The following is a 13,200-nucleotide window of genomic DNA, read 5'->3' on the forward strand; positions in this document are numbered from 1 at the left end:
AATCATCTCTAGATTTTAAAGGTTCGGCGGAATGCGGATAATAATAATCATTGATAGTGGAAATAATATCCAGCGAACAGGATATTCATATGTTTTTTGACCAATATAGTCAAAATACAAACACGTGCGAGTCAAGCACGTAATAGGAAAAAACTAGAAATTAGGACAATCATAATTAGATTTGGAAGGTAAAAATTAAAATAATATAGCTGCAATTCATTAATGCAATTCGAAAATTAAGTGTCAATATATTATGGACAATAAAATTTGTAAAGAAAATATTGAAGGCAAAGCAATTGACTGAGAATTAATACAGAGAAAATTTCCAAAGTCCAAAACTGCCCTCCTTTTGCCATCATACCAAGCAAGTCTCCATCATCATCTCTCTCTCTCTCTCTAGGGAGCAGTAGATGATATATTAGAGAACTTCCAAAAGAGATATTTCCAAAGAGGCAAGGAATAGAAAGTGCGAAATCCTCGGGATCCATATACCCTATTTTTATGTAAAGGAATAATTATCGTTACAACACCCATTTCAATATCTGTCCTAATTTTTGTCCTTCTCTCTCCTAACTTCCTTTCTCACACATTACTCTACTATTAATACACCTAACCTCCAACCCTCCAAATACAATTACAACTTACAATCAATATATATATTTTCTTTAGAGAGAGAGAGAGATATAGAGAGATGTGCAATATTAATGTTCTGGTGCAGGGTTGTTTAATTCATAATGTTATTGTGTTAATAATTGCTGTTGGGTTGGCGGCGGCGGCGGCAACCACCGTACCGGAACAGCAAGAAGCGGACAGAGTGTGGCGGCTGCCGGGGCAACCAGCAGTGGGTTTCAAGCAGTATGCAGGTTATGTAAATGTTAACATAACTCATGGCAGAGCACTGTTTTATTGGTTCTTTGAGGCCACCACTCATTCTCACACCAAACCTCTCCTCTTGTGGCTTAATGGAGGTATGTATCTATCTATGTATCTATGCTTCAATTTTTATTAATTCGGTAACCTTTTTTTTTTTTTTTTTTATATATATATATGCAATATAATTCACATTATATTATACTTTTATTATGTAGCCCACACACACCCACGTACATACATACATACATACATACATATATGTGTACAATTGCTGAAACACTAAATAAATTCTTAGGTTTGACTTCCATGATAAGTGAATTACAAGAAAAAAAAGGGAGAACAGTTAGTATGAATATGATCTTCTATGCCAGCACAGACTAAATTAACTATAACTCAAAAATCATATATGTAAATTCATTTATACGTCTATTTAATTTTTTAAAGTCAATTATCTGTATTTTGATATAATACTCCATTTTAGCTGTCTTTTGTGTTGAATTTAGATTGGTTGTTTTAAAAGTAAGCGGAACATTCTATATACTAAAGATTCTTCTATCTTTTAGGTAATGCCAAATGTTGTGTTGGAAGTATTAGTGTAGGCGAAACTACTCTCTATATATCAAATTAAACAAAAAACACAATTCTTGTGTGGAGCGTACTTGCTGTATATTACTTATTCTAAGGACAAAACTCATAATTCACACTATGCATTTTTAACTTTATCTACTTTCATTTGATGTGTCCAATACTTGTACAAAAAGTATCATTGAAGCACATATATGTTATAATTATTCAGTTTTTCCATTAAATACATTTTTTTTTTTGTTTTGCCAAAGAAGAAACTGTTATGGCCACGGAAACATTAAATTTATTTTTATTTTTCGAAAATACCCAATATTAATCCAAACAAAGGCACATGTGATGTCTTTTGTGTGTATCTATGTATATATATATATATATCATCTAGATTCCATAATTCCTATAAACTCATTTTATGAACTTAAATTGTCTTCACTACAATCGGACGGCCCAACGCACCCCACTATAGAAAAAAAATCGTATCACCGACACTCTAATTGTGACAACATAAAAAAAATGTCAATAAATGCATATATTAAGTGACAATTTTTGTTGTTGTTGTCGCTAATATCTCTTTTTATAGTCATTTTAATCATTTTTTACTGTCAGTTCACTATATAAAATTAGTGACACCCTATCGGTATTTTTTGTAGTGCCCGATGATCGCTTGGTCCTTTTTTCCTTATAGATTAATAATAGACTAAATAAATAAAAATATGCAAAAGGTGATGTAATTAATAAGTATGTTGAATAAATGATGTAAATTTAAAATATTTCAGGTCCTGGATGTTCATCGATAGGGTTCGGGCAATCAGAAGAGTTAGGACCTTTCTTTCCTCAAAAGGGAAATAAACCACAACTTAAGTTTAATACTAACACTTGGAACAAAGGTAAATATTAAAACATCGTTTGTGTTTACGTTTGCCTTTATTTATATTTATTCAATTAATAATATTTTTTCAATTTCTTGTGCAGCGGCGAACTTACTATTTTTGGAATCCCCTGTTGGTGTTGGATTTTCATACACAAACACAACTAGTGATATTAAACAGCTTGGTGATACTATCACAGGTACTATTTTAATGCTTATTATTTCAAGATTATATTATATTTTTCTAAATATAATTACGAATAATCATTATTTAATTAATTCATGAACTATTTTCTAATTACATGATTAGCTCTGGATTCATATAACTTCTTGGTGGGCTGGTTCCGAAGGTTTCCACAATTTAAATCCCACGACTTTTTCATTGCTGGTGAAAGTTATGCTGGTAAGTTTTTTTTTTTTTTTTAAATCGTTATAATTTAGTTTTGTCAGATGTTTAATCAGTTACAACAATTGATTATTTCGTTTATACGGTTATCGTTTTCAGGGCACTATGTACCTCAGCTTGCAGAATTGGTCGTGGACAAAAACAAGAACGCACTTGAAGATGACTACATTAACCTCAAGGGCATTATGGTGCGATTTCCCTAATCACAGTCTACTAATTATGAAGCATATGAATCTTTTTATAATATATTTTTTCAAACAAAAAAAAAATTATACACGATTTAGTTATGATAATTAATGTTAATTTTTCCATGCATATTTATTTATTTTCAAACAGATAGGAAATGCAGTTTTGGACGACGAGACGGACCAAAAGGGGTTGATAGACTATGCATGGGACCATGCAGTTATATCGGATGCTTTATACAGCGAAATACAGAAAAAATGCAATTTCAGCATTGGTAACTTAACCACAGATTGCAACGCTGCTCTCGACAAATATTTTGATGTTTATGATATCATAGATATGTATAGTTTATATGCTCCGACGTGTGCCGATACAAATTCCACCACCACTGCGAGACCCTTTTCACGCGTGCCAAGACTTATAATATCCAATACTGTGAGTTTTATTACCTTTTAAATGTATAATTAATTCCTCTTTATTTCTTGGTTATTAGACAAGACTTATATATAATTAAGTCGGAATTCATTCTTTTTAATTTGAAGTTGTTATGAATTAATTAATTTACAGGATGGAAGGCGTACTAGGAGGCAATTATCGGGATACGATCCTTGCGCGTCAGAATATACTGAGTTGTATATGAATAGGCCTGATGTTCAACAAGCTCTTCATGCTAATGTCACCAAAATTCCTTATCCGTGGACACATTGCAGGTAATTAATATTGCCGATTTTCATCAATTAAAAATAAATTAAAAATCAAATAAAAGAAATATATCCAATAATATACCAAAATTAATTAACTGATTACGAATGAATGTAATGCAGTGATAATATTACATTCTGGAATGACGCGCCTATGTCCATACTCCCGATAATTAGGAAACTTATAGCTGAGAATCAACGAGTTTGGGTTTTCAGGTAATTAATTACTAGTTTAACATATGAATTAATGTACCAATTTCTTTTATTAGTAATTATTGGCAGTAGATGAATTAATAATTATTTATGATGAATATAAAATAGTGGAGATACAGATGGTAGAGTTCCAGTGACAGCAACAAGATACTCTCTGAGGAAGTTGGGATTACATATAAAACAGGATTGGAGTCCTTGGTATACATACAAGAAGCAGGTTCCTATAATTCCATTAATATAATTAATTATTTATTTATATTTGTATTGTTTTGTGAATGTAGCTAATTAAGACAGGCTTTAATGAATGGTGGTCCTATATATAAATATATATATGATGTATGGTATGTATGTATAGGTTGGGGGATGGACGGTTGAGTATGAAGGATTGACGTTCGTGACAGTGAGAGGAGCAGGACACCAGGTCCCAACATTTAAGCCGAAGCAAGCACTTCAACTAGTTAATCATTTTCTCAATGACCAAAAACTCCCCTCTCAACCCTTTTAATTTACCCATCATTCATTCTTTTCCAATAATAAATTTCATCACAACATTAATATTTGAATATTTGTTTATGTTAATGTATTAGTCTCTAAAATGTGGTTCCATGATTCTTTATACATGTATACTTGTTTTTTTTTTTCTTTCTTCAACCTCGTGAAATTCCGAAAATAATAATAATAATAATAATAATAATAATAATAAATAAATTATATTAGGACAATTAACATCTTGCTACATGAATAAACTTGAATACATGATTACAAAATCTAGTACATTAGCTAGCCTTTTCCAAGATATATAACTAATTAATCCATTGCAATTTGCAATTAATCAAAAGACAAAATCATAACATTAGCATGTATACTATAATTCCTCTTCTCCGAACACTCCTCGAATTGGACCACCAACATGCAAATTGATGTTTATGAGCATCATAAGGTCGTATGTTGGTAAATTAACTACCTTGCACATAAAACTTATTTGGTTTACGAATTTTAGTCAGTAGTCAGTCGTAGGAGAATTGATGAACTAGTAATTCTCATATTTTAGTTAAAAACAAAAACAAAAAACCCCAATAAATTTTAAAATGGGGTTTTAATTTGCTCATAAATACATACCTATTACCCAAAAATGTTTTTCTTTTCAGTCCCTATACGTTTTTTCTTTGTCTCCACTCCCTACTTTTAACCTTCACTTATACTTCACTACCTACCTCACACGAAAAGTCTGGAAGACCCCTCACTTATATGAATAATACAACCCTTATTTTGCACTTATAAAAGTGCTACTGCCCTTAAAAGTGTCTCACCAAAACCAAGTTTTCTACACAAATAAATTTATTTTATTTTTTTGCGTTTTTTTTTTATTTTTCATTTTGTTTTTTTTAATAATTTTTTATTTATTTTTTAATTTTTTTTTATAAATTTTATAAATTTTATAAAAAAATTTCAACTTATAACCAAACACTCCATACCTACTCCAATCAATTATTTTAATTCCCAAACAACTCCAAAGTTTACCGAAAAGATAAAACTCAAAAAACGCAGGGAAAAAACGAGAATTTTTTTCCTAGATTCTCATCATCTCTTCCTCTCTTCCTCTTCCTCTTCCTCTCTTCCTCTTCCTCTTCCTCTCTTCCTCTTCCTCTTCCTCCAATTTCCTCCGTCGCGAACATTGGCATACACAACGATGATACTTTTTCGGTACTCTAGGAATACGTTTGTGCGGAATGTTAAGAATTTTTTAATTTATAAATAACTCTAAAACATGTGTAAAAACATCAATAAGGTAAATATATACGGATTTATAAGGTTAATAAATATATATATATATATATATATATATATAATAATTGTATTAAAGTTTCAAAGAATTGTATGACTAGAGCATTAAAAATGTCTTCCATACTGTTAGAATCTAATTGTCTTCTAATAAACAAGGGATGAGTAAAGACTTGTGCAACAAGTCCTTATGTACCGTGTAACACAAAAGGGAAGTCTTCTTGTTTACTTTAATTCTTTAATTCGTCATTAATTGTTTTTTTTATATAGAAAACTATCTTATTAATTAAAAAGAGTTATTCTTATTTTAATGACTTATCTTCTACGTATATTAGGTAACTTAGACCTAATGGACTCTAGTTTTCCTTGTTGTACAGGGAATCAGAAAACGTAGGAGAGTATATTTACAAGAGCAGTACGGGGTTGTTACTGTGTGTCTTTTTGGAGAGAAAAATATTTCTCTTTTCTTTGTTGCTCCTACGTGCCTTCTTTTATCGAGAGAAGTTTCCTCTCCAACAAAATACTTGTTGGAATCTAGTTTGATTCTAATTTGCAAAAACCGTGTGAGAGAACTAAAGAAATTAATTTTTATTAATTATCTCACAAAGAATCTTGTGCATCAAAACTAACCAATAGTCCTTGTGCGTATAGTTTTTATTTCAAGAAGGAAAAAATTTCCATAATTATCTTTTTTATATTTTATTGTGATTAATTGGTTGTTTTGTTTATATGGCAATTCCTATTAGATTAGGATGACAATATTTTGATAAGGCATGGACTTCTATTCCATATCTTTTAAAATTCCTTGTACGTCTCTAACTTTGAGAAATCTAATACAGGAGTTTTCCCAGGCTATAAAACGAGGAGCATGAACGTAGTTTATGCGTGACTTTTTATCGAGAGAAGATTTCAGAGAAAATATTTTTTTTCTCTCGTTTTTATTACTCCATCGTGATACGTGATATTCATAGAAAATATATCGGCTTAAAGGCTTTGTGGTAAAGACACCAAGATTCACGGACTATCACAAGTTTGCTTCTATATAAAAAGAAGATCGGTTCTTCGTGAGAGGGGCTTAGACAGATATCGGGAGGAGATCGATTTGCTGACTGAAGAGATTCAACATTGAAGGGAGTTCAACCGAGCGGAAAGGAGGCTGGCATAATCGGAGTCACTAGTTTTGAGTATTGCGCAAGAACGGCGTCAAGATAAAGAGGGAGTCTTTAATTTATTGTTTAAGTCCTAATATTGTGCTTGTAAAACTAAAATAGTGAATATTAGTTATTTGTAGTTCCTCGTTGATAGAGGGTACAATTTTATCCGAACCACATTAAATTTGTGTCTCGTTTATTTATGTTTTTACAAACTATTTCACGAACTGTTGCAACACTTCACGTATCAGTAACAATAAATTGAATCGGACACAAATAACTAATATTTGCACTAAATAGATTCTAACAATTGGCATCAAGAGCCTGTCACTAGATACACTTAGTGAGATTTTTTTATTTGATTTTTATTTTATTTTGTGCAGATATGAATAATCATCGTGAAGGTGCATTCCAACCACCTCTCTTGGTAAATTGAACTACTTTGATTGGAAAATAAGAATGAAGATGTTCATCAAATCTATTGATGAAAGGGCATGGCGCTCGATTTTAACTGGTTGGACACCTCCTACTTTAATGAATGAGTCACACGAGACAATTCAAATGCCGAAAGAAAAGTGGAGTGATGAAGAAGTACGGATAGAAAATTACAATTCCAAGGAAACTAATGTTATCTTGAGTTGTATCGATGAAGACCAATTCAAATTGATATCAATGTGCAAATCAGCAAAGAAGGCATGGGATGTTCTACAGGAGGCCTATGAAGGAACTACTCTGATGAGCGATTGCAAAGAGGCTGTCGCATTTGTTGGACAGACAGTCCAGACAAAACTCTGGTATGATAATTTGTATTCAATATCTGATAAAAAATTAACTCCGTTAAATCTTGCAGGTGATGATGGGGATTCAGAAAATAACATCGATGATGACGAGGCAACCTTGGAAGAATTAAAGACGTGCTACGAAAGCATGTACGAAAAATTGCTTCAGGTATGCGAGTCAAATAAATTCTTAGAAAAAGAGAAGCTTGTCCTAATTGAGGAAAACAAAGTGTTGAAGGTAAGAATTTCTACTCTTGAACCAAATGTTATTTCTGCTAGTAGAGAAACAGAGAGTTTGAAGGCTAAATTTGCTCAAACCCACGATTCTATTTCAAAATTAAATACAGGTATGGTTATTTTTAATGAAATTTTGAGAAAAAATCAGCCGAACTATGGTCGTCAAGGTATATGTGGTAATCAACTATCTACTGATGCATAGAAACAGAAAGAAAATCCTAAAAGGAAAATCAATTTTGTAAAACAATCCACTATTTCATAGACAGTTGCGATAGTTGCGTCTAAGCAGTCATCTCAAAGAAAAAGTTTTGTCCCTATTTGTCACTTCTGTCATGTTCCTGGTCATATATGACCCAGATGTTTTAAGTACTTGAAAATGGTAATAAGAATAATGGCCCGCTCAGCACTTTCCGCTAAAATTGATCACACTTTTGTGTCTCTCAAAAACCCAAGATAAAGGTTGATTTAGTGAATAAAACTCAACAAAAAAATCTGGGTAAAGAAATCTGATCTTAACTGTTTATCTGCCATTACTTCTTTAAAATCATGTGATGATAGGACTAATTGTTCCAACACTTCTGTTGACAAAACTAGATTGAGGCATAAGAAACTTGGTCTTCTGAATTCTAATAATTTGAGTGCGAAAAATAAATTTATGAATCCGGTTCACCATTCGAGAACTAAGCTTACTGATATTTGCTATGATTTCATAAGGGGCTTGGTTGAAAAGGGGATTCTCTCAATTGATTATGTTGCAATAGAGAATGAATTAACTAATGCTTTTGCAAAAACCCTTGATGCACAAAGATTTGATTCTTTACGAAAATCGTTGGGAATTTATGTTGTCTAATATTATGCAGTTACATGAACTGTTGCAACAGTCTGTGTGTCCAGACTTGCAACTTTTAGTGGTAGGACACTTCATATGTTTGTGCATCTCATATAGGACTTGCATTAAGCATACTGCACATGATTGAGACAAATGTGAATTTGATACTTCATGTACTTTTTAACTTTGTGGGTAGAACTTCACCAATTACCAAAATGATTACTAAATAGGCTCCAACTTATTTCTTTTTCTGAAAATTATTATCATGGTTGGATGCTTCTATAGGGAAAAGCTACCTACTCTTGAATTGCTATTATATATATATATATATATATATATATATATATATATATATATATATATATATATATATATATATATATATATATATATGTATATATAGGGTTTATTTTGTGGATTTTATGTGCACATATAATTACCTTTTACTCTCATTTTTATGTAATATTAATTATTTTAACTCTCTCTTTTAGTAAAGTGATAATATTTTTCCAAAATTTGTGACCTGATAGAAAAAAGTATAGTTTCTTTATAATTATTTTATTCAATATAAATCATGTGTGAAATAACCAATCCATAATTGTTTATTTGAAAAAAATATGATTCGATCTTGAAAAAAATACTTTTTAAAGATGATGATTAATGAAAATAAAGAAGATGATAACAATGAAGAAATTAACATATACACAATAGTTACAAATATCCAATGCACGTACCTTTTGCATTTCTAGAATGTAATGTCCGTCTTCTTGATGTTGGAAAAGTCGAAACGAGACATTCCAAACTCCCTCGACTACACACCTTTCTCTTCGTTTCTTTTCGAGAGACGAATGTCTAGTGCTCGATTCAGCTTGATCCTACACGAGCAACGATAATGGTTATGTAAATAAAGCTAAAATTCGAAAAGCAATCCCTTGTAAAATCGCATAACAATTTTGTTACGATATCTCATGAAATATATAACTTCACTATTTACATAATTACGCGTACGTATAAAATTATGATTGTTGTTCATATATACATAAATGAGAGGAAAAAAAATATATCGATAAAGAGAGGCAAAAAAAATTAAGATGGTGAAGAAAGCAAAAAAAAATGTACAAAGCACTAATAAACTAGAAGAAAGGACACCTATTTTTAGATGCAATAGATCGAGTTAGGTTCGTTACACTTCGAAGGAGTACGGTGTAGTAATCTAATTTTTATTTAGATTTTCATCTAGACATAAATAACCAGCATATTGATCGATCGACTAAATGATCAGTGAATACACAACCAATGTACATTTCCACGCATCGAATCTATAACAACCTCATATAAAATCCTTTTACGACAACATCAATAAATATTAATTTCAAAGTTGCGTGTTTGCATTTCGAAATATTTCGAACATATATACCTTTTTAGGATATCGTCATAAGGAAATATAAAATTACTTATTATACGAGGGTCATCGAGACCAATAACTTACATATGATTCATCATAGAAAAAAAAAATTAGTTGGTAAAAGTGTGTTGCATTAAATTTTCTTTAAATGTTGTTAGTTACTTACTATTTTTTATAAGAGGAAAGACTTTATGTTTGTCGTTAATAACTATATCGTCTATGCTACAATTGAAATCAAGCTACATTTTTATTTTAAAATTTTGATAAATTCGTTGCGTGAAGGCCACATTTAGTTTTCATTAGCTTTTCGTACTAGATTTCAAACGCATGCTATAACGGGAAAATATTTCAAACACATGCTTTTAGGGTTTTTTGTTCATACTTGAAATTATGTAGTTTCTTTTTATTAGAACGACGAAAATGAGACTCTAGACTTATTTCTAGTACTTATGCCGGAAATGAACCAGAATTCAACACCAATCTCAGACAACAACGAACGATTTTTATGTTGTCTTCGAATGTTTTCCCTTTTGTCCGATCCTTATAACTAGAAAAAGCAAAAAAAAAAAAAAAATCACAAACTGAAACCCTAAAGATGGAAACATATCTATGAATGTACACAAAAATGTAAAAGATTTATCCTAATTAAATACTCAATTAAATAAAGAATGTGGTACCTGAGATTGCATTAAAGTTGCCGGAGGAGCAAATGAGATCGGCTCCGGTGATAGAACTTCGTGGGAATCTTCCACCGGCAGGAAATCCGAGTTGTGCTCAGATGTTAAGTTTCTGTCAAAATCACTCTGCTGCAAATCAGAGAATCAATTACGCAAAACCCATCTAAAAAAATCAGAATTCAAGAAAAAAAAAAAAACCAATTCATTTGAAGGAATTAAATCAAGAAATAGAGTCGTGTAATGGAAGGATTTGGATGCCGAATTCCTTGATTTGTCTTACTCCTTGATTTTTTGAGTTTCCAGCCATTTTTGTGTAATGGAAGGATTTGGATGCCGAATTCCTACGGTTCTTTTTTAGTGTGTGTGTGTTCAGGGGTGAATATCTTTTGTGTGTGTGGGTGTGTGGGTGTTGAATATATATGATTGTGTCTTAGGGTTTTGTGTGTGTGTCTCAATGAGTATTGATTGTGTGTATTTATTGGTCTTTTACTATGCTAAACAAGTGATGCTACAAAAGATATATATAATTCAATGAAATTTAGTGTAGCATAGAATATAGACCCTATTATATATATATATATATATATATATATATATATATATATATATATATATATATATATATATATATATATATATATATATATATATATATATATATATATATATAGAGAGAGAGAGAGAGAGAGAGAGAGAGAGAGAGAGAGAGAGAGAGAGAGAGAGAGAGAGAGAGAGAGAGAGAGAGAGAGAGAGAGAGTTAGTTCAAAACGCAAAATATCAAAATTAATTCTTAGAAAAAGTCTTGGATTATAGAATGAAATACAAGATTGTCTAGTTAATATTTAAAGGATAGATAATCAGATAAGATGAATTATTAATGTGTTGTTATCCCAAAAATAGAAAACAAATAGCCTGAAATGGATAAGAAATTAATCTATATAATATATAAAAGTTGAATTCCACACCTAATTGATTGACATTTGTCAATTTCAATTGGTGACATGTATTCAATTTCATCCCACGTGGCAAATTGATTGGTGAAAATAAATCATCAAAAAACATGTCACCATTTTCCAAATTAAAAAGATATTTAATTATTTTATTATATATTTATATCATACCATTTATAAAATGCAGTGAATATATCAACTTTCTTGGAAACTCTAAATAGTTTTTATTTTTTAATTTAATTTTAATAGTAATTAATTTAATTTAAATTTATTTAAATTCTATTTAAAATCTTCACTTATTAATTGTATGATTGACGGTGTTACGAAAATTTTGTATTTTAATTCATAAACTTGGATTTATATAAAAAAAATATTGCAGAATAAATCATTTGATATTATACATTTATCTTTTTTCCTAATTAATATTATATTCGTAATTACCAAAATCTCCCTGAAGTTTGTTTTCGTCTTACATCTACCCCCTTACGGTATGATTTTTCACGGATTTTTTTTTATTACATGGAATATTCCCCCAAAAATGCAGATTCTACCATGCACGCGACATTTGTTTATGGTACTTTTTAAAGACAAAAATTACCCTGAGGGGGACTTTACACGAAATATTTATTCTTCTTAAATAACTTTTTTCACAACTTTTTAGTATTACTATACCTCCCCTAAGGGTAATTTTTTTATTTAAAAAGTAAGATAAAAGAAATTTCATGTCATCAAGGGTAGAATCCACAATTTTTGGGATATTACGTGGAATAAAAAAGATTCCGTAAAAAATCACACTATAAGGGGGTCGTGTAAGACATAAACAAACATCTGGAGGATTTTGGTAATTACCGATAGGTGGGGTTGATTTCCGTAATTTAGCCTTAGTTCATGAGGATTTTCGTAATTTATCCTATTAACAACGATTATCGTTATTACGTCTTAACGTTTGCTTAAACCCTTATATTATTTTAAATAATATTAATGTCAGTTTGATAATATAAATAAACATTAATTTCTAATATATTTAATATATATTTTCTTGATGTTTCAGGTACCACACACAATGTTTTCAAACCCGGACCGGACCGGCCGGTCCGACCGGTTTAACCGCGAACCGCTCACCGTGCCGGTCCGGTCCAGTGCTAAAACCGTGAAGGCTCAAAAAACCGGTTGGAATGCTAAGAACCGGGAAAATCGGTCAGAAAACCGGTTGGACCGCCCATAAAACCGCAAAAAACCGGTTCCATTAAAGTTGAAATGAGAGACAGAGAGTGTAAGAAACTTACATTGGCAATAGCAGTGGTGGTGGAGCTAAAGGAAGAAATGAGTAAAGAAAGCTAAATCAAACCAACAATAATAGTGAAAGAAAAACAAAACCGAGAAGAAAACCATCACATGAGCAGAAGAGAGGAGAAGGGGTAATGGGGACTGAGGTAGGCGCATGAGCAGTTTGGTTTGACTAGGTAGGACAAAATTAGGGTTGGACTTTGGGCCTTGGGATTAAACAAGTGATTTTTATTCAAGTTTTAGTGTAAATTGTTTTACTATTTTTTATTCTTTT

General features: G+C 31.1%; 1 protein-coding gene across 1 annotated transcript; it reads left to right on the plus strand.

Moving 5' to 3' along the window:
* The first annotated feature begins 289 nt into the window (after window positions 1-289).
* On the plus strand, window positions 290-4,469 carry LOC105955752 (serine carboxypeptidase-like 34). Its single transcript, XM_012979544.2, has 10 exons — window positions 290-968; window positions 2,232-2,342; window positions 2,428-2,523; window positions 2,634-2,726; window positions 2,829-2,917; window positions 3,066-3,350; window positions 3,483-3,625; window positions 3,740-3,832; window positions 3,938-4,046; window positions 4,185-4,469. The coding sequence occupies exons 1-10, from the start codon at window positions 692-694 to the stop codon at window positions 4,332-4,334; spliced, it is 1,446 nt and encodes a 481-aa protein (XP_012834998.2). The 5' UTR covers window positions 290-691; the 3' UTR covers window positions 4,335-4,469.
* The last annotated feature ends 8,731 nt before the right edge of the window (window positions 4,470-13,200 follow it).

Source organism: Erythranthe guttata, chromosome 12 (assembly GCF_056151865.1).
Source record: "Erythranthe guttata isolate IM_541 chromosome 12, IM_541, whole genome shotgun sequence".
NCBI classification, from domain to species: domain Eukaryota; kingdom Viridiplantae; phylum Streptophyta; class Magnoliopsida; order Lamiales; family Phrymaceae; genus Erythranthe; species Erythranthe guttata.

Excerpts from the sequence above, each read along its gene's own strand:
- LOC105955752 (XM_012979544.2), top strand. The coding sequence starts at position 692 with ATGTGCAATATTAATGTTCTGGTGCAGGGTTGTTTAATTCATAATGTT. Across the intron at positions 2,343-2,427 it reads TACTAACACTTGGAACAAAG|CGGCGAACTTACTATTTTTG; the intron begins GTAAATATTAAA and ends TTTCTTGTGCAG. Across the intron at positions 3,833-3,937 it reads CAACGAGTTTGGGTTTTCAG|TGGAGATACAGATGGTAGAG; the intron begins GTAATTAATTAC and ends AATATAAAATAG.